This window comes from Gymnogyps californianus, chromosome 13, assembly GCF_018139145.2.
Source record: "Gymnogyps californianus isolate 813 chromosome 13, ASM1813914v2, whole genome shotgun sequence".
Classification (NCBI taxonomy): Eukaryota; Metazoa; Chordata; class Aves; order Accipitriformes; family Cathartidae; genus Gymnogyps; species Gymnogyps californianus.
In genome coordinates this window covers 2,298,349-2,320,331 of record NC_059483.1, presented here as the reverse complement: position 1 = coordinate 2,320,331, position 21,983 = coordinate 2,298,349, and the positions used below count along the sequence as shown (strand labels likewise).

Genomic DNA, 21,983 nt, shown 5'->3' with positions numbered 1-21,983 from the left:
CTGTGTGGGTTTGGTAGTTTGTTTATTTTCTAATTTCTTTCTTTCTTTCATCCCCTCCATTAGATTCTGGAAGCAGTAACAATGCAGCACATTTTTATGAACAACTTCCAGCTTTGCAGTGAGATTAATGAACGCGTTGTTCAACACTTTGTCCACTGTATCGAAACACATGGCAGAAATGTTCAGTACATAAAGTTCCTGCAGACAATTGTCAAGGCGGAAGGAAAATTCATTAAGAAATGCCAAGATATGGTAATGGCTGAGGTGAGAGCTGCAGAGATTTGCAAGGTCTGAACAGAAGTTTTCACATACCATTTGGTGAAAATGACAAATTGATCCTCTCGCTTCTGGGACTGCCAAGAAGCTGACAGTTAGCTCGCTCAATGCGAAAAGAGCATACAGCTACCAGAAAGCACAGGCTTTTTTGTGACCAAAAGCTTTCTGAGCTCTTCACCCATAGGTATAATGAGTGGTCGGTTATTAATGATACAAGTTACTTTCCAGGCTTCTACACAGCAGCATATAGGCGGGCTTATGAAGCAGGGGTGCCTTCCTCTAGCAAAATTGGCTAGAAGAGGAATGGTTTAATTTCAAGATTGCTAATGCAGAAGGAAAATTGTACCATGATAGTATTTTGATGGGAATTTCTTATCTTACCAAGACCTACATATTCAGCTGTTTAAGTGCTGAGGGGGGAAAAGTCTGAGGGTCTTCAGAAATTTAGGTGTGTATTTAACTGGGAAATTGGGGTGTCAGGATAGAAGGGAGAGGTAAGAGAAGGGTGAATAAATCCCTTTAAGTTGGATATTGGACGTGATCTGTTTGACAGCGTACTTGCATGTCTAACGGGATTTTTATTGGCCTCCTCAGCAGGGGGAGCCCAAGGATCAGATTTGTCAAGCTCTGGCTTTTGCATATCAATCTTACTAGATTGATCGAAGGTCTTCCAGATTTTGTCACTCAGTTCAAAAATGGTTTTGCGAGCTTCTCGACACGGAGTCAAGTTTGCGAGATGCTCAGCAGTCGGCTTCCATGGGGGTCAGCAGCTGCTGAGAAAAGGGGGTTGCCTTCTGCATTTTATCTGGCTGTTGGCTGCAAACCCTGTGGGAGGACAGCCCCAGATCCCTCCAGCTGCATGCTCAGAAGCACCCAGCCTAGAGCAGGTCTTGGTTTGCTCGTTCTCCTTCCCTTCATGGAGTTACAGGAGGTCTGAACTGCTCTGAAAATGGGGCCATCCGGGTCTCAAATGTGAAGCTGATAGAAATCTTCAGTGTGTGACTTAAGATGTCACTCGCCAGCCTTGGAAAATTGATGGTGTTTGTTCAGAAGGGCGGAATTACTGAGCCCTGCAGTCTTCCCATCCGGCGTGCCCCTGGGGCGTTTCTCTGACCAAAATGGTATGTCTACAGCTAGCTGTATTAAAAAGTCAGCTGAGGCAATATATGTGAAATAAAAAAGCACAATGGAAAGTCACAAGCTTCTTGGCACAACTTCTGTCTAAGCAGTCAGTTGGACTGACTTTGAAGTTCTTCAGCAGTTCAGAAGTGGTAAATTCTGTAAAGAGAAAATGTCATACTCGAGCCCTCTATCCCATGAAGGGAGCGCAAGAGGAATGCCCAGCTGACATGGTGGGCTGCACTCCTTTTAAGTGTCTGAAGAATAGCTAATTGAGATGTGCACTGTAACAGTCAGCCCACAGATTAGGGGAGGATGCTGCGGGGAGATGCACGGGCTTTGATCTGCTGATGGAATATTTTGCTTTCTCGGTAGCTGGTGAATGCGGGAGAAGACGTCCTAGTGTTTTACAATGACAGAGCCTCCTTCCAGACTTTGGTGCAAATGATGAGATCAGAGAGGGATCGGATGGATGAAAACAGCCCACTGATGTACCACATCCATTTAGTAGAACTGCTCGCAGTGTGCACAGAAGGCAAAAATGTCTACACAGAAATAAAATGCAACTCCCTTCTTCCGTTGGATGACATTGTTAGGGTAGTAACCCACGAGGACTGCATACCTGAGGTGAGGGCCGTTTGGAGGCACTGGCCTATATGTATTTGAAATGTGCTGACTTTGGGTGAGAGAGATTTGATATTGCGGAGTCTGGCCTGGGAAGGGTGGTGGTGCAGGTGGACAGTAAGCCGTGAGCTGGGAAACTGGATTCCTTCCCTGCTTCTGCTATCGGCAACCCCAATGAATCTGGATAGCTAAGTTAAATCCTTTTATGCTTGTTTCCTTGCCCTTAAAATGGGGATGTGGTGCTGTACTTGCTTGTTTTATAGGGTTCTTGAGGCAGAGAGGTTTATGGAGTATGCTGCTAACCTTGAACAGATGGTTCTGCAGAACTGGAAATGATTATTATGCTGATGTTTTGTCTACAGTAGTCCTGGTGTTTTTTATTGGATGATGTCTTGCTATTCATGGCATTAAATTTCACCGGTGCTTAAATAAAAGGAAGAAGTAGAATTACAAATGATTTATATAGCAGTTTTAATGTGACATTATATTCATTCTTAATAGTATTCAGGTTTTTATTTTTTAATGGTAATTTTTTTTCTCTACGTTTAGGTCAAAATTGCATACATCAACTTCTTGAATCATTGCTATGTGGACACAGAAGTAGAAATGAAAGAGATTTACACCAGTAATCATATGTGGAAGCTATTTGAGAACTTCCTGGTTGACATCTGTCGGGTAATGATTTCTGTATCTAGGAACTGACTTAAAAAAGCTTAAATGAACCTATTTACTATAGAGCAGTAAGAATAAGACATAACAGTGCATCAAGGCAATAAGTACCCTGAATACTGTGTTCCTTCAAATTTATATGTGTCGTCTTTTCCTTATGCCTGTGGATTTCATTAGTCATATTCCATGGAACACATTAATATTTTCCTTTTAAAAAGAAAAAAAACCAACCAAACCAACAAACTTCAGAAAAGCCCCACACCCTGCTCTTTTGCCTAATGCCTTTTTCTGTTCTGCCACCTGGCTTGCTTATTCTGGCCAGGATAGTGAGCTCCTTCCCGAGCAATAGTCAATGATTTTTGGCAGGTCAGGACAAATTTTTTCCAAGCTTGGCATTTGTTTGGCCATGTGGCTTTTTGCCTGGGATTCCAAGTATTTCCCCATACGAAAGCATTACACCTCAGTCCTCCCTACCCTACTACTTTCTTTCCTCTAAGGCACTCTGGGGTTTTTTTTTCCCCTCCCTCCTAAACATGCTATATGCCAACACATTAAAACAGTAACGGTGTTGGGCTTCTGCTTTTGTGTGTGCTGGCAATCCAGAGATCCAAGTGTCATAAATATCATTGTGGCAGGGAATTGCTGTGACTCGAACAGTGCGAAATGAAGAATTCCAGTCTGTAACACTTATTAATCTACCTTGGTTGAGCTTCTTCTGACCTAAGAATGAATTGTTTTGCAGGCTTGTAACAATACCAGCGACAGAAAGCATGCTGACTCCATATTGGAGAAGTACGTTACAGAAATAGTGATGAGTATAGTCACCACTTTCTTCAGTTCCCCATTCTCTGATCAGAGCACTACTTTGCAGGTAGGAGAATGTAGAGAGACAGAAAAGTGAAAATATGCTGCCAATGCAATTATGTTCATTCCGCTTTGGTTCCATTTACCAGTTAAAAAGAAACACGTGTTTGTAATAGGGGAGCAAATATGTATTCTTCGTGACCAGGATGTTTCTTTTGCTGTAGAAGTGGGAAGATTTGTAGATCAGAGTACAAACATTTTTCTAGAGAAGCTGAAGTGTCACATTACTTAATCAGTAGATTCAGTTCTGTACTATCACTGAGACCACACAGGTCTTCTGGAGAGAGTTTCTACATGTCCTTTTCAGGTTCCGGGTGAGAAAATCACACTGCAAGTAGGGAAGTGAAGTATTTGTCCCTGTTTTGTATTGCAGTTGCATCTAAGGGCTCTGGTCACCCTCTTTGCAGCCATAGATCAGAGTACAGTTGAATAAGATGATGAGGGCAGGTGTAGGAGAGCAAACAAGCAGTTTTGGTCAGTGGTAGTTTGGCATGCCAGCTGTCTAGCAGTGGTAAAGTAGTAGCAGAGCAGCAAGGAGTTCTCCAGAGTGCCATGAAGAAGGAAGATAGAGCTTTGATGGCAAGCTTTCCAGACAGGAGGAGAGTGTTGTATTACAGAGGGTGCAAAGGTGATTGTTTAAAGAAAGCATGTTTTTATAGGAAGATTCTAATTTCCTTGAAAAACAAAAACATTCCAAAACCAAAAAATTTCCAAAAGCTCTAGTGTGTTTCATTAAGCTGAGTAATTTTTTGTCTTGTTCAAAAGTTGGGGAAATGTGGAGGAGAAGCTTGGAACATTTGTGAAGTGACAGAAGGTAGAGATTTCCACTGCAGAACAGCAGTGTCAGGACATTGCCCTAATATTTGTATTGCAGCACAAAGATAACATCATTCTTTTATGAATAAATAACTTTTAGGGAGGAGTGTGGGTGGAGTGGTCAGGTGCCTGGCAGGCCTGTCAGAAGTTTAAGTATGGTAGTTGTTGAAACTTGATGCAACCTCATCGTGCCAAAGGCAGTTGTTCGCAGTGCAAGCTTCGGGTTTGTAATTGAATGCAACTGGCAACAGGTTAGGTGGCATCTGGTTCCCAAAAGTGGCCATAAAGGGTATCTGGCAACTTGGCATGTCAGTGCCTTGTCAAAGAATTTATGCTAACCCTTTGGATCATGGGGCACTGCCTGGGCGACTGCAGTGCTCCAGGGAAGTGTACATAAAACTGCTGCATGACTGTGCATCAGGTAAAGACTTCTTTCTGCTCAGTATGAGCAATAATGTTCCTGCTTTTGCATTATTGACTACCTGTATCTCTGCCCTCGAGTCAGGACGTGTACACAGCCATGTCTGGGTGACCAGTGGCCAGCCTGATCCACCAACTGTTTAGCATTCAATACAGTTCTGCTTCTCACATAGGCTTAGACAGCCCTCCTTATTCAGACAAGGAGATAGTCACACTGAAAGCGACAGAGCTGTGTTTGAGACTGGCTCAAATATTCTTAAATTCCCAAACTGTGGGCATTGCCTCTGAGGGCCCAGAGAGCTGTGTTTGGGCTGAGGAGCTTTATTAGGGTTGTGTCTTAACCCATACAAGTCTGAGCAGTCCAGCAGTTGATTTGCTCCTCATGTGACTTGAAAATGTCAGCTGCCATTGCAGTATCAGCCTCCATGCTAGTTTGTCAAAACTTCATCAAAAGAAATGAGAAATTGAGATCAAATTAGCCTTGCCCCACGGGGCTCTGCCCTTCTCTCTTCCCTCTGTACCATATAGCTTGGCTTTCATGCTTTTAGTTGTCATCTCTGAGTGTACAGCATTTGAATACACTTCCTTACCATCATATTTTAGCCATCTGTTAATTTTATGTCAGCAGTTTTTCTTTAGTTTCTCAATCTCTCCCTCTGTCTAGCAGAATGAAGTAACTTACTTCACCTCTCTTTTACCATCTCAGTTGATAGCTCTGTCTTTCTGTCTTATCCTAGATTCATCTTTCCTCTACATCTCTAAGTTAAAAGCTCTGTTTCTCTCCCTTTTTCTGCCTGTCAAGACTCTTGCCGATAACCGAGGACTCTCCCGTCTGAGGAGTACAGCCTGTTGGACCACCTAGCTGGCGTACGTCGCTCCTCTGGGTGGGATTTTTCCCTCCCGCCTGAGATGCTGCAGGGCATTCTGCAGCCACTGCTACCTGATCTGGTGCCGCTCTCTCCGTAGGCGAGTGACGGTTGCCGCTCTCCTTTGCGTTGCCTTTGGATTCAGTCACTCCCCGTGCTTTCTGCTGCACCTTGTCATCTCGTTTCTTCCCATGCGAGCCTCTTCTTGTCTCATGCTCTTTCATGTTACGGCTTGTTCGACTTAAATTGTACCTCCTTTGAGTCAGGACCAGCCTTGCTTGCTCAAGGAACACCTTGTACGTCTGTCATGGAGTTCAAATAATATAAAATTAGGAGAACATAAATATGTCTTTTCAAAGAACAGCTGTCCAAAACTTTTCCTCTTTAACAAGTACTGTTTAGCCTGTTTGCCTCCTAAGGGTGCTGCTGCCCAAGGCTTTCCTTCACAAGTGTGGTTGGAGGCATGTAGAACATGGAGTAAATTTCTTATTTGATTTATTGACCTAGTTTAAGCAAATGAAATGTCTCTGAAGCTTTTTAAGACCAAAAAGTCTTTAAACATGAACTGAAAGGAATATGTGGGTGGCTTAAATCCAAAAGTGCAGGTATTTTCAGTGTCCTTGGAGAATACTACTGTCTGCCATGTTTTTGGTGTTTGGCTTATTTCTAGAAAGGATAATAGGTATTTGCCTCTTAGTAATCTTTGGTTCTTGAATTTTGATTCTACTTTTGTACGTTTCATAATGGTGGTGTTTGAATTGATCCAATAGATTTAATTGTCTAATAGATTTGGCTTTTTCATCTAACTCCACTTTTTTTCTTACAAACAGGCATTAATCTTGACCAGAATAAAAGAGGTATTTTTTTCCCTGGTTCCTGAGTCTTGTGGGCTTTGCACTGTGGTGTAGTTCACTTAGCTGATAGAAACATTACATAGCTAGTAGGCACAGGGACACGGGGTATTCCCTCTCAATGTAGGTTCGTTTGAAATATTGAAAATACTCTTTCCTCTACAGGTAAAATAAATGAATTGTTCTACTAAGTAGTTACTGTACAAAACCAAACAGGGAGTTTTGGTCACTATTGTTGGGACATTGGAAAGATGAAAGAACAGAGCTCATGTGCATGTGTGTGTTGGAGTAGCTCGCCTATCTATAGTGGAAGATCACCTTGCAAAATACAGGGCTAAAAACCACGCCTTAATTTTGGCGGATCCATAGCAGCTGTAGTGTTTACCACTAACTACTACCTGTGTTTGAAATAACACACGGCTGGTTTCTTCAGTAAATTAGATACCAGCTAATAATACTGGAAATGATGAGTTTTCGACTCTGGAGCTGTGCTTTTGTTTAGCCAAGAACAAAGTCCCATTTCCCTGTGGACTATTGAGTCAGCTACTGGTCAATGCTAAAAGAAGAATCTCTGTATGCCAGGTTTGCTGATAACTCTGATTAAACAGATGAAGATGGCTGCTTATTTCCTTTGCTTAGTCAAGCTTCAATTACTGAGGCTTCATGCTTTAGAAGCTGTCTGTTTATTATTTCCCTTCCAGCATTCGTTCCCACCCTTTCCATTCAGTTGCTGATCATGAGGTAGATATGCTGTCTACAACATGAAGTTGCCTAACAAGTGGATGCAGACCAGTTAGAAATGACTGGTGTGCAGAGAGTCATGGCTGAAGCTAGTAACCGGTATTATTACCTCAAGGTGATGCTGATACATCTCAATATGGTGTGATGAGTTTGATTTTTCTTTTCTTTAACCTTGTGTTCTAGACTCGCCAGCCTGTGTTCGTACAGTTGCTGCAAGGCGTGTTCAGAGTGTACCATTGCAACTGGTTAATGCCAAGCCAAAAGGCATCAGTGGAAAGCTGCATTCGGGTCCTCTCAGATGTAGGTAAGAAATGGATGCAATCCGAACTAACTGCTGCGAACGTGGTCATCCAGTATTTGCTGCTTACATGTCATCCTTCCAAAAAGAAAGTGCGGTTTACTTACCGCAAGTGCCACCTGCAGACAACTTGGAGGCAAGGCATAGTACAAAGCCAGAGTTATGTTAATAGATTGTCATGGTTGAGCAATAAGTGGTGTCACTGTAACCTGAAGTGCTTTCTCCATTTAACCTCAAAACTCTGCAGTCCTGGTGATGTGCAGCAGGGAAATCGTTTTGTGCCGCTCCTCCCAGTAATTTGCTCCACTTTTAGTAGCAAAAAGAGTAATTCGTACTGGATATTGAGGCCAAATTCTGTTGGATAGGTGTACATGTGTGTTAGCATGAGTTGTTGGGAGTGTAAGGACAGATTCCTACTCCCACACTTTAAAGACAGTAAACAGCTCTGAGGTGTGAAAACCTTTAAACGTAATGCTACACAGAGGTCTGACCCATTACGCAGGGACTGAGCATTGCATTGTTTAAATTGCACACGAAGGAGATTGTAGAAGGAATTGCAAGTAGAGGTTGTCTTGTTCTTGCATTGGTTGTAATATATGGGCTGAAGGAGTCAATTCTTACTAACTTTTGCTTGTTGCAGCAAAAAGCCGAGCAATTGCAATTCCTGTAGACTTGGACAGTCAGGTCAACAATCTCTTCCTGAAATCTCACAACATTGTACAGAAGACTGCAATGAACTGGCGAATGACTGCAAGGAATGCTGCCCGCAGAGATTCGGTGCTCGCTGCCTCCAGGGATTATCGAAACATAATTGAAAGATTACAGGTGACTACACAGCTCCCCTTCCACCTTTGATAAGCCCTTACTTGCATGCCTATACAAGAGGAGGAATTACTAACTAGAAAGACATTTGGGAATTAACTAGTCAAAATGCCACATGGTAATCAAGTTAGCTGATGCTGAATATACTACTACTGTAATACTGTATATAAAATCAAATGTAAACCGTTGTATCAAGACAGGTAATGGAACGTGCATGGCTAATAGGTATAGAAGTACTCATCCTAGGAGATGTTGATATTTGAAGCTAGTTGATAAGACAGGACTTTTTCATCATCACAGCCTTCCAAACTCCTCCAGTGCTTTGCTCCTTGTACACTAAAACTCGCAGTACAACGAAAGGTGCCACAGCCTTGCCTGGAAACCACTGCAGAGCTTGAAACAGATAGATGTATCGGTTCCTTGTGAACCAGTTGCAGCCACAGTCATTGCCTGAAACAAAGTGTGTGCATTCCCATACTGTTTTTGCTAAAAAGACTGTTTAAACGTAATGCTTTATGTTAGAAATAGGGACTGATGTGTTATAGCTGTATTCTATGTTCAGATCTGTAGACGGTTCAATAAGGCCTTTTTTATACCAAATGAAATTCATCATCATGAATGACGCCTTTATCCTTTGAAGGTTCATTCTCTGGTCAAAAGCTTTTTCTGGCAAACAGTTCTAACTAACTTTATGTAAACTTCTATTACGTAATGTAAAAACACTGCCCAACCCAGTCTCATTGAAATAGCTTCTCCCTCTTTATCCTTTCCTGTCTATTAGTCCATTTCAATTCGATTAAACTTCCTCTCTGGCTTCATAGGTATCTCGGTATTTTCTGCTTGTTTAAGTATTAGGATAAATGTGATTTCATTTTTAAGGTACCTGCAGCTTTCCAAACATTGAGGAAAAGGGGAATAATTTTATTTTTGCGTAATTTTAACCATAGTTCTTTTTGTCAGTTCATGTAAGCATAAATAGCTTGATCATTATCACAAAGTTTCAGTGTGGCTATGAATCTGCATTTTTCTCTTTCTCCTATATCAACAAGAGCACCTACAAAGATGGGGGAGGGTAGGGGAACTAAGTAATCTGGGGGACTGCTGGAAATCAGGGCTTCCTTTTTAAAGACAACTATTAAACAATAAGACTGAAAGTCTTATCTGACTGAACTCTGAGGTCTTTAATCTGGTTTATCCAGGCAGGACAGACTTAACTGTCCTGTCCCTCTTTTGCGGTTTGTAAGATTAATTTGCATATAAATTTATTTACTGTTTGTTTAAAATCTTGATATGGTTATATTCTAGGACATAGTATCAGCTTTAGAGGATCGCCTACGTCCTCTTGTCCAGGCAGAGCTGTCAGTACTGGTAGATGTGCTTCACAGGCCTGAACTGCTCTTCCCAGAGAACACGGATGCAAGGAGGAAGTGTGAAAGCGGAGGTTTCATTTGCAAGTAAGTTGTCTTGAAGTCTGGCTTGTTGGGAGGGGTTTTGTTATTTTTTGCTTTTTCCCAATTTTCCCATGCCCTGTGGAACGGTGCCCTCTTGCCCAGCTTTATAAATACTTTATACACTTTGAAATACTTGTAAAGCACAGTATTTTATGGTATGGTAAATACAATTTGTCCTTGGAGGGAGGGAGGGGAAAAAAAAGCTCTTGAGGGGTGGGGAAAGACTGCTTGATAGGCTCTCAGAGCTCATGCTCGAAGATTTCTGTATTTGCTGCAGGATACAAGTGTTGTGAACAGCAGTAAAAACGAGTAAAAAATTTTGAGCTGATCCCTGTTATTCTGTCCCTGCCTTCAACCCTAGTAATATTTGCAAGGTACTTGATCTTGTAGCACTTAGTGCTGGGCAAGTGTGTCACAATCAGTTGTTATCATGTGCATCACCCAATGCAGATGCTGTCCAAATTTGGACGGAAGGAAAAGGAAAGATAACAAGGCCATTTAGAGGGCAATTCAGAGCAGAATCCAGCTTCTCAGATCCCCTCCTGGAGGTGGGGGGGGTTATATAGAGAGTTTATGGAAACGAGGTAGCAGAGTAACAAATAAATCCTGGGTAGGATGGATTTCTAACTGCGCTATCCAGGACTCTCAGTATGTTTTTTAACAAAGTAGTATGGGGAATAGTTTTCTTTCTTATTGTTAAGTGCTTGTTCTGGTGGACCATCAGGTCCTAAATCCCACTGCCCCTTCCCCTGCTTCCTTTCTGCCTGTAATCAGAGGGTTTTATCTGGCTGTCCTCCTGCCGGGGGGATGCAGTTTGCTTCACAGCTTCGCCAAAGCCCGTGGTAGCTGCTTAAATGTTGCTCTTGAGAGAGTGTTCCCAAGATGGTTGTATAGTGGTATGATAATAAAACTTGTTTGCGGCTTAAACCAATTAAGTAAGATAGCCACGTATATTTTATCCCATTTTTAGAATATTAGTACTAAAACGAGCTGTGATTGATTGGTTATTTTCAGGTTAATAAAGCATACTAAACAGCTGCTAGAGGAGAATGAGGAGAAACTATGTATTAAAGTATTACAGACGCTCAGGGAAATGATGACCAAAGATAGAGGCTATGGAGAAAAGGTAACGTAATTTACAGTTCATCATTCTGTGTTAAACACTGTCTTTATTATTCAGTAAAGGAAAATAAAATTCTCGCTCTTTCAAGCTGTGTTTTGTATGTGTAAGCACTTCTGTACTAAATCAGGAACAAAACATTTTTAGTCAACTAATAACTTCAAATATAATTTGAAAGGTAAGCTTGTTTCTGTTGCTTTTCTACTTTAGACTTGCAAGTTTAAGTCTAATTCCTGCGGTTGCTGTCACTGTAAAAATATCTGATTTCGTTACCTTTTTATGAAGGATATAACCTTTTTATCTGCTCTCTGAGTCTAGGTGACTCTTCATCAGGTCACATAACCTTGCAACAAGAGGATATTTTGTAGTTTAATTTTATATACTTCTGAGTGACCATCTTGTGAATTACAGATGGAAAGTGTACACCATTCGGTTTTTTTTCTTTCCCTTTCCTACATACAACTCCTTTGTCTTGTTGAGAACATTTTTCTGTAGGTACAGACCTATTCTCTGTTTGCATCAGAAGAGTATGTATATGCACATATGTTTGTATATCTAGACATTCCTACAGTCAATCTCAAAACCCTAGTCTAAGGTATCTCATGCATTTCTAAGCAACCTAGGTGCTTAGGTTGGTGTACAGAGCAATACACCCTCCCAGTGAATGTGTTCACGAGCAATTGAGAATTGGCACTGGGGACTGGGGGAAGCAGTGGTGTGGAAGGACGCTCGCTGCAACTGGGAGTCAGTGCCCGGGAGCAGATGGCGTCTCATGTCCAGTTCTCACTTGCAGCAGGGTTTAAAGTTGTTGCGTAGTGCTAGATTCACAGCACAAAAAGGCAAAAGCTTTAGAGGTCAGACAGTTTCATAGTAGTAATAATTGTTTATAGCTGTACCTATAGCTGCAGCCACAAGGGAGGGAGATGCTTTGAAGGCAGAGGAACCTGTAGTATCGCTAGGCTGACTGGCCAGCTGGGATGTTGCAGATGATCTCTGCTTTGGCTAGCCTAGCTGGAAAGGAGGAGGGCACAGGAGCAGAACATCATGCTCTGTTGCCAGTCCAGCCAGGGGCAGGCACTGGGCCCCCAGAGCGTAGGGACCTGGAGGAGGGAAGAGCAAATGGAGCGAGGAGGCTGTGCGCATGTGGGTGTGTGCAGTCCACGCGTGTGGGCTGTTACCCGAGCACACCCAGCTGAGCACACAGCAGCGCGGTGAGTGAGTGGGAGACTCCTGGGAAAATGCCCCAAGGGTAGGGATGGCCGGTGCTGTGCTCCCTGCCCTGTCAGGGAATGCTCTTCCCACGTGCTGCTGCTGCCTCTTGGCTGCCAGAGGTCCAGCCCGCTTCCCGGCTCCTGCTGCTGCTTTGCTCTAGACCTGCAGTCCTACCTAGGGATGTTTTTTCACTTTGCAATAGGTGTATTTTTGAATAAACTCATTGACTTTGGGAGAATGCCCTAATCAACTGCAAGAAGCAAGCATATATATGTGGGATGAGAAGGGGAGCAGGGCAGGTAGGAAAGGGCAGCAACTCTAGGTTTCAACTTAACTTTCAGCACGTTGTCCTTTTCTGCTGAAGTGGCAGTATCGTGTGCTGGGTGGTAACAGCACAAGATGAAGCCCTGTGGAGACCTTCCGTCCTCTCCTCAAGGCCCCTTTACTAAGACATCTGCAACATAGTGCAAGTCTGATCTGGAAAGGGACTGGTTGTAGCCTGCAGAAGTTAGTCTGCTCCTGCAAAAGGGAGTTGGGCTAGGTGATCCTCTTTAGCGAGTGGAGTGCTGATATTTCTTGTTGCCCAATGTTGGGGATCTAAAAGATTAAGTGTAATCATAGATTTAGTTTTACACTTTGTTAGCACATCAGTGTACATTCTCCTGTTAAAAACAGCCAAGAGAGACTGTCCAAGGTCACCTCAAGTAATAGAAAGGGTGGATGATCTATACTATATATGCTATACACCAACAAAACCCAAATGAGGGCTTTGAGGTTTTTTTCCTTTTAAATGCAATATGCCACTCAGACTTTTCTAAATGGAAATTCATTTACAGGAGTTCCTTAGACTTATTTGGCCAACTGAGGTGAAGCAGTATTTCTAGAAGATACAGTTAACATAACTTGCACCATTCAGACAGTGGATAACCCCACAAGATTCTAAAAATCTTCAAAGTGCAGAAAATGCATTAATTTCCAAAACAGTAGATCAGTTACATAATGCAAGATAAGAATATGCTTGCCTGTGAAGTGGATTTCCGAATATGAAAAAGCAGCTGATTGCTTACAGATAGACGGCTAGTAGTAGTAGAACAGCTTTTACTGTCTGGCTGTCAGAAGTGCAATTGTATTTATTCTCCCTTGTGACTCATATAACTGTATTTAGTCACCACTTAAAACGCAATACCTTTTGTTTTTAAAATTATTCTGGAGTGTAAAAAAAAAAAAAAAAAAAAAAGGAAAAAACCCTATGCACCCATTCTAAATACAGGCATCCCTACCTACATAAAGGTGGCAAAACTTACTCTTGTGACCAGCATATTGATCACACAAGCAATATTGCTTGTAGGTCAGATGTTCACAGAATTGACAGCAGTCACCTCAAAGTAGTGTTCAGCAGCAGAGCGCCATGGAAGTTTTGGCATCGCGTGTGATTTTGCTGTAATACCATGTGGTGCTCGCTGGAACAATCCGATTTATAAAAAGATTGCACTCCTCTCACGCTTAATCTTCCAGCGCAAATAATAAAAATGCCACACCCTCCCGGCCCGTGCGCTTGTCCCTCTTGTAGGTGGGGAACGTAATGAGAATGCAGTGTTGTCCACTCCCATTAGCAAAGGCCTTCATTAAACAGCTGGGATTCCTCCGCAGCATGCAAAAACCGTGGTGAGAACACAGATGTACAGAAGCTTGTGGGAAGGCTTGAAGTTTTACATATTGCTAAAGACTCCTCATCTTGGCACGCGCTCAGGTTCGCTCAGTGATGGGTAGCATACTGTGGTATATTTAATAGGCAGAAAACTTTACTACATTGACAGTGTAGGCTAGACCCAAGTTTTTTACTTTGCTGAAACATGTCATTCATACACGTCTTCCTGGGTGCCTACCAGATGATTAGCCTCAGCTCTGCAGGACTTACGTTTTAAAACTCCATTTCTCTTCCCAAACTGGAAATTCAGCCTCTGCACTCCTGCTGCTGCTCACAGCTCACGCTACTGACGACTCTTACGCCCAAGGGTGAAGTTCTTGGATCTCGGCCGGCCGGCCTGCGTGGTTTGTCACTTGGCACAGGAACAAAGCCAGGGCGCATCCTGCCTCCGAAGCTCCCTGGCGCAGCGCTTCCAGCAGTGTCGGTTCCCTAACCCACCGCATCCCGGCGCTTGCAGATGTTACTCATGCCGACTGTAAAATACTCACAATGTTGGATTGCAGCATTAAAGTGTTAAATGATTTATAAGATCCTAACATGAAATTTATTTGTAATTTCTCTTACTAATGCCTGCTTTCAATTCTTCCCCTTCTTTCTTTTCCGGCAGATTACCATTGAATTGGATAATGCTGAGGTTTTAATTTTATTTATTTTCTACAGTGTTGTTTCTATGGTGTTTGTTTTATGAGTAGCCCTGTGATCTGTCCTGTTGTCTCTTCAGCATTGAGCTTTCCAATTTGTATGCCTGTGTCAGTGAATTAGTTGAGTTTTCAGTCTGCTGTGTGTCTACGCTGGGAATAGTTACCATAACTAATTCCATATGTCATTACTTGGAATATTAGTCCAAATGCAGTTATAACTTCTGGCCGTCTGCAATCAATCCGGTGCCGTAGTAGATCCCATGAAGCGTAGGACCAGACCTGAGTGCCTTTGCAGCATCGACTGCCGCAAGCAGCGTTAAAACGTCAGCGTTTAGCACTCAGCCGCGATTACTGCGTCATCGGTGAACAGGCTCTTTCAGCAAAACTAAATACTGAGGTTTCATGGCGTTCACACAGGTTGGAAGAACCTGGCAAAAGCCAGCTGGAGAAGACCCTGAAGGAGGTGTCTCCACTTGCTGACTAGCGAGAGCCATGACTCCTGGCCCAGGGCACGGCGCAGCTGGGTGCAGGCAGGGCTGCAGAGGGCTGGGTCCTTCTGCAGAAACTGTACTGCTGGCTTTACCGAAAAAGGTGACAGTCATGCAATTCATCAAAGCATCTCGCTGTTCTTTCCTGTTGCTTCTTAGTCAGGTTCGGTGTATAAAGCCACGTAAAACGTTCGGATGTGTTGTGAAAGCGGTGTGGTGTAACCCTATGAAAATTACTTACTTCTGAAGCTATTTCTGTGTGAAAAGCTTCCCACCATCAAAAACGTGCCTTCAGTTGGCAGTGCGACAGCCCGGGCTGTGTTTATGCTGTATGTAGCTGTTTTACGGGCGGAAAAGCCATATTTGAGTGAGAACTTTCTGTCTAACTGAAATTAAGCTTTCTAAGGACTTTTAAAAGCAGTGTGTCTGGTTCGGGCACCGGCGCACGGAGTGGAGGGAGGGAGCTGAGCTGTCTCTGCTGCTGCAACTTCCTCATCCAGCTCAAAAAAACCCACATGTGGGTGCTAAATTTGAGATTCGTTTTGCATAAATGTATAATACTGAGAAAGTGATTGACTGGCACCTTATTTTACTGAAATACCAGGAAAAAAAAAAATTTTCCTCTCTGTGCTTTGTTTCCTGCATCCTCTCCCAAGCCAACCTTTTGTTTGGAACAAAATTCAACCACTTAAAACGCTTAAAATGTTACTGCTCTTTATTCAATAGAGTAGATAATGAAATACGCTATAAATTGCTTTCTGTAGAACTTGTTCATTTTGATGTTGATCAGCTGGATTCACTGGGTAAACTTCATTCTGAAAACCAAATAATATTCAGGGACCTTGCCTGTTGAAATGGTTTTGAAATCCAAACTCTTTGTGACAAAAGTAGACCAAAAAGTGTACACATCACCCAGGGCTGGGTTGGAGGGTCTCTTCTGTTCAGCAGGGCTTTCTAGGGGAGGGAAGGAGCAGAATTCCTCACAAGAACAAACCGGAGTGGTGGCTTTTTTCGTTTGATTTTAACCTAGCCTCTGGTTGGGATGCTCAGGCCCCTGCTGTGCCGCAGGTCGGTGCCATCACCGTCATCCCGGCGTGCGCTGGGGTCCCCTCTCCAGGCTGGAGCAGCAGGTCCAGCCAGGGTCGGAGGTACCTTTCCAGAGAAAAATTTCACAAGTCTCCCATCACCAGTTTCAGCTTCAATGAAAAAGCTCTTTTATCAGAAAATCCTCATCTAGGGCTGCTCGGAGTATTCACCCTTCTGTTTGTGGGTGGAAATTGTCTCCTTTTAGCATGCCCTTCCTGTTAACGTGCGCAGAAGATAGCTGATGGGTAGGACGTATGCAGAGAGCGGGAGTCTGACTGTGGTCTGAAGAACAGGGTGTCGTGTGGCACAAGTCCATTTACTGCACTGCCGTCGCCTCTGACCTGGGCTGGTATGAGACATCTCAGGTGCGTCTCCAAGCTTCACACCAAACTTCTAGTATTACCTAGTTACAGAGGTGCTGTGGTGTCTAACCTCTGGTGTAATTATTTTCTTTTTCTCTTTTTTATAAACCAAGACTTTTCCCCCCCCCCCCCTTACCTGGGGAGTATGCACCAGCAGCATGCTCTGTTTTTGAAAAGTTAATCTGTAGCACATGAACGTTTCCGTCAGATGCTAGACCCCTCGGGTTGTGTGGCGCTACACCTTCCCAGAATAGCACAAATACATATAATTTTATCTTGGAGAAACTTCAGACAGAAACTTGAATTGTTTAATTGCAAATTAAGCCATAATATGAAACTCTTTCCCCTGCAGTTTCTGGCTGTAATGTGCTGTCTTTGCCTGCAATAAATCAGCCAGAGAGTGCAGAGCAATTTAGGATTTGGTCTGGAGGCTGCAAAGGAGGAACTTTATTGCTCCTCGATGGAGCAACTGTGTGGAGGGAGCAGGTGTGTTTATAACCATTGGCAAGGAGCACTGGCTGCTTATAGAAAGGCGTTCGGACGGGGCTTGAACCACTGACAAGTCTCAAAGGAAATCCTGGGGGTCCATCCCCTGTCCCCCCCCCCGTCAACCCTGGAAACTGTAAACATTTAGGGCAAAGAATACAGCAATCTCCATTATTAGTAAAATTATTAACTTCCTTTTCTGTTGAACTATGCACAACTTAATTTTTCTGATCAGCTGAAATGCTCCTTATTCCCTCAGGGTGAAACTCTATTAAAGTAACTGTGTTCTGGCACGATTTCATAGTATTTATGTGATTGTATACATAGGTTGATTTATATATCTTAGTTGCTTACTGCAAGGTAATTTCAGTGAGCGGTGGGTCCGAATAATAACAGATACTAAAAATGCCAGGAGGTCCGTGCGTTTGTTACTGAAAGTCGTGATAGAAAATTGGCGTTACGGTCCCCCTTAACGTTTTTGCGAGTGAAGAAAGGGAGTGCCCTTTTAACTGGCTGAATAATGCTGGAATTCACCTCGACGGTAGGAAATCCCCCCGCAGAACAGGAAGGATGGTGAACGCCGCGACCTGAGCGCAAGGTCGGCAGCACCCCCTGCAAACGCCTGGCTGAGCCCTTGGGGTTGCTGGAGTATTTGCCGTGCTGGAGAAGCGTTGTGGCAATGAAGGGGAGGGGTAGTACGGTTCAGTGCTATTGGCCTAGTTCACGTGCTTTCTCTTGAGGGGTTTGTCTGGAATTCCCTTTTTGTTGGAAATGAGGGACACGAAGGAATTGTAGTTTTCCAGGGAGAAGTGGTGTGGTGTTTGTTTTCAACCTCTATTGCTATAGTCTGAGGACCGTGATCTGGTCCGGCAGAAATATGGTGATAGCATCTTTAAGCTCTTGTAGATGTTTTTTTGAACTCTGCAGCATCCGCTGTTGTGGCAGGATTCGTGTAAAAGGTTTTTCTTCTGGGGACAGAAATTAGGATACGCTAAGAATGAGAGTCATCTTGCAGTATTTCCAAAACATTCAGGTTCCTGTAAACTAGTGAAAGCGCACAGACCTTTGGGATAGGGGCTGCACAAGACCGGTATTAAAATAAAGAGCAGAAAAGGCATCTTGAAAGATGGATGAAAAGCACGATTTGTTTTGATAGAAGACCAAAACCATTGGAAACTGTAAACCATTTTGCACCTTATTTGCACCTTACTTGCAGCATGGTTGTGTTGGTTTTGTGCTGATCTTGGGGAGCTGTGTGCTCAGAGCTTGTCTTTTTGGTCTGTGTCGGGGCTCCTGTTTCTCCGGCTCCACGGGCTCTCCCGGAGCATCAGGCAGGTGTTAGGAGCTGAAGGGGTCTGACTTGAGCTGAAGAGCTAAATAGGGTGGTCTTAACATTGGCTCTGTGCAGATGTCTCAAGTAATAAAGTAGAAACCCCCAAGGCAGGGCACGGGCACGTTGTCTATAAAAGCCCTCGGGCTGAGTCTCTCTTGAGTCTTGATCGACTCCTTCCTGGGCTGGAACTGCTGTAATCCTGTTCTTGATGGAGCTGTTGACTATGCTGGTCTCTCGGAAAAGAGGTTCAGGAGCAAGGTAAATTTTTCTCAAGTGCCATCAACTGTGAATCTTCACACAACAGTGATAACTCAACCCTGGTTGTAATTAGACACAACAGCTTAACTTACTTTTAATTCAGTCCTCAACCCACTGAAAAGTCCAGGCATGATACAAATGCAGATTTTTACAGTGTTTCACTACTCAAGTTGAGATGGTGAGCTCCACCGTGGGTTCCCTGTGATCCAGGACAGCTCAGGCAGCACAGCTCCCTCCCCGTTGAGGCATTTCTGTTTGCGACGTGACGTTCCCGTCCACTCTCCTCGGTCCGGATAGGTGTTTGGGGACGCTGTGGCCCAGTTTCCACCTGCAGTTGCGAGTCTTGGGCGCTAAAACTTATACGTCCTAGAGAAACACATTAATATTTTATGGATTAAAAAGGAGAGAAGTGTTAGTGCTGACCTGCAGGTGGCATGCTCAGGATGCTGAATCTGGCTGGGAGACGTCCTACTTTTTTTTTTTTTTTCTTCCTTCCCCCCCCCCCCCCCCCCCCAGCCACATTGCAGTGAGCTGCTCTGCTGGGCACCTGCCAACATTCAGGCAGCAGTTACATAAGAACAGCTTTTTTTCCTGGAATTTAGGCCCGCTGCTGATGTGACCTTCAGCGGTAATTGCCAATAAACGCGGTGGAGATGTTTACAGTCACCACGGGCCGTGCCGGGGCTGCCAGCCCCTGAGCCTGCACCGGTAGCTGCTGTGCCTGCGGGGCCGCTGCTGCTTCCCATGACCACTGGTCCCATACCATTGAATCTGTATTTTATTTTTCAGGGTGAAGAGGGGGTGCTCTGCTTCTTCCCCCCCCACAGGGCTGGGGCAGGGGCCAGCAAACACCGAAATGACCAAATCCAGCAAAACTCTATAAGCACCCAGAGTTTCTCTTGTAATTATTTAGTCGTTTTTAGGATTTGAAGTTAAAAAACTGAATTAAGTAAAACCCCAGGGTTTTTTTGTTGTTGGGGTTTTTCTATTTTTATTCAGTAATGACGCTTCTTTATACAGCTGATAAAACGGTATCCAGCAAAATACACCTGCAGACCCCCTCAGTATAGTTTTGGGGTTGGTTTTTTTTTTTTACCTCTTCACTTTGGTCTTGAGGTTTCAAGTAGGTGAAAAGGGAACTGAAAATCCTGGTTCAAAGGGGGTGACTGAATTAGCCTTCTCAGTGCTCTTTATCAATGATAAACTAAAACGACGATGGCTGAGTAAGGTGCAAAATATGTGCTATTTTATGCATCTTCTGATTGGAATTGGAAAATGTATTAACCTCTTAAGTGCTGGAGAGATGCACTCACAAATGATTTTCCTTGTAGAGAGAGCTTACTCCACAGTCATTTCTCTTGTGTATTTTGCACTTAGACAGTGCTTCACTTGTTATGTCTCAAGCAGAGGAAATGCAGGCGCTCATAAATTTTTGTGGGCTGCCTTATATTTTTTTTCCTTCAGAAATCCTGCAATCTTTGGACCGTTTTTATTGCACAAACTGGAATTGGTGAGCTCTTTGGAACAGGAGACTGGAACATTTCTTATAGTTATTTGTAACAAAAAAAAAGTTATACCATCTTACTAGTTAATTAAAACTGCTAATGTAAAATGTGTAGTGAAGATAGTTCTTACTGTATTCAGTTATTGTAAAAGACCTGCAAGACTGAGGATTTAAAGAGAAGCAAGTGATTGCACTCCCATTGAAGGTCAGTGGCGTATCAGAGACTGAGGTCTCTAACTCCAGGAAAGCCCCAGCCCAAGTAAAACATGCTTTCTCAACTGAAAACTCTGGAAAATGAGAGAAGGCATTCCCGTAGGCAGATCTTGGTGACCTTTCAGTGCAGGCACTGACAGCCCTTATGCCAAATTTCCCACCTCATTGTCTGGCAGTGCACAAAGTCTCTGCAAATTCCCTGAGATAGGGCGGGGGGGGGAAGCGTTGAGCCACGTCCCTGATCTGGGTGTGCGCCGCAGCAGGGAGGCAAGGGGGTGTAAGCGTGTGGTTCCTGCTCCATCGCACGCTGGTGGGAGCCGGGGGGGCTGCCTCTGCCCCCCGTAAATCCCGCATGTCTTCTGCGAGGGCTGGGAGAGCTGCGTGGCTCAGAGGAGCCGTGCCAGGACAAGGTGCTGCTCCACATCTCCTGCTGCCTCTTAATTTATGCAGGTGTGAGATCCTCCATCAGTAAAAATACATCGTTTGGCAACTTTGGTGCAGGTCTGTTACAATGGTAAACGATAATGTGGGAAGTTTGTCAAAACAGTTCAGTGCTCTTGGTTCCCAGTTATTCCTCTCTGCCCTGAAACTTCTCCATAGCAAGTCAAATGCATGTTTGACAAACACCTACATATCATCTGCAGAGGCTAGAAATTTCCTATCCAAATTTTCTCTGGGTTCTACAAGGTAACAGTATTGGCCTTACAAAGGAGTCTTGGCAAGCAGGTAACCTATGTGGAGTTTTCTGGTATTATTGAAGAGTTACGAAGGACAGCAATGTAATTTGTGCTATAGTCTGTTGTCATGAATCAGACGAGGTGGTGCTTTTGCTGTGTGTCTTTCAAGTAAGAACTATACTGAATGTATTTCAAAGAGAAAAGAGGAGAAATTCAGAAAAGGGAGGAAGAAGTGGAAAGGGACTTCCAGGACTCTATCTCAACAGCCAGTCCCACTGGAACTCCAGCTGATACGGGAGATGGTAATGCAAGAGTCGAGGCAGAGGGCAGTGGTTTCAGAATAACGTATATCTGAGCTCTTCACTCTAGTTCTTTGCATCTGGATATACAACCTAGCTATCAAAAGCTTAATGTGATACTTGGCTGACTGACTGTAGTTGTGGTTTTCCCCCTTTTTATTTCCTTCTCTATGCCAAATCTCTCCCCTCGCCACCCTGATAATTAGATGCCATATGCGTGGAGTTGGGTCAGTTCCTGAATTCACAGATTTCAGGACCAGAAGGGACCGCTCGGTAATTTAACGCGACTTCCTGCACAGCACAGGGCATCTCGTTTCTCGCCATTGCTTCTCTACTGAGCCAAATCAATTTAATTTGACTAAGCTTCTTCAAAACGCTCAGTGTCGATCTTGAAGACCTCCCAGGACAGGTGTCAGTTTACTATTGCCTTGCACCAGCTAGTCACCTTCCTATCCGATTTAGAGGGATGTTTGGAAAAAGACCTAAAGGAGCTGTGTGGTAGTTTGGAAAATGGCATCAGCCTGTGGAAGTTCAGCAGCCTGAGGTTTGTCACCTCTCAAGCCTTTGAGCTTGGAGATGGCCTGAAGTGGAGGAGGTTTGTGCTTGTAATTGTGCTAGTTTGTCCATTATTTTGTCAAAATTCCGAAGTTTGGTGAGGCTGAAGACAAAAGGATCAGGTTTTTGACAGTGTTTATATGTCTCTGCTCACACAAACAAGCAGGTTTTTCTGATAAGATTATTTCCCACCCATTTTTAACATTACAATATGAGATGTTTTC

General features: G+C 43.7%; 1 protein-coding gene across 1 annotated transcript in view; it reads left to right on the top strand.

Annotated features, from left to right (window-relative positions):
• ITPR1 (inositol 1,4,5-trisphosphate receptor type 1) overlaps nt 1-21,983 on the top strand; it is a 180,282-nt gene that overhangs the window by 84,511 nt on the left and 73,788 nt on the right. The window contains exons 31-40 of the mRNA XM_050904988.1: nt 64-264; nt 1,771-2,022; nt 2,569-2,694; nt 3,431-3,559; nt 7,430-7,550; nt 8,185-8,369; nt 9,672-9,820; nt 10,832-10,943; nt 11,121-11,129; nt 14,465-14,491. Coding sequence (XP_050760945.1) covers nt 64-264; nt 1,771-2,022; nt 2,569-2,694; nt 3,431-3,559; nt 7,430-7,550; nt 8,185-8,369; nt 9,672-9,820; nt 10,832-10,943; nt 11,121-11,129; nt 14,465-14,491 — 1,311 coding nt within the window. The remainder of the gene's footprint in view (nt 1-63; nt 265-1,770; nt 2,023-2,568; nt 2,695-3,430; nt 3,560-7,429; nt 7,551-8,184; nt 8,370-9,671; nt 9,821-10,831; nt 10,944-11,120; nt 11,130-14,464; nt 14,492-21,983) is intronic.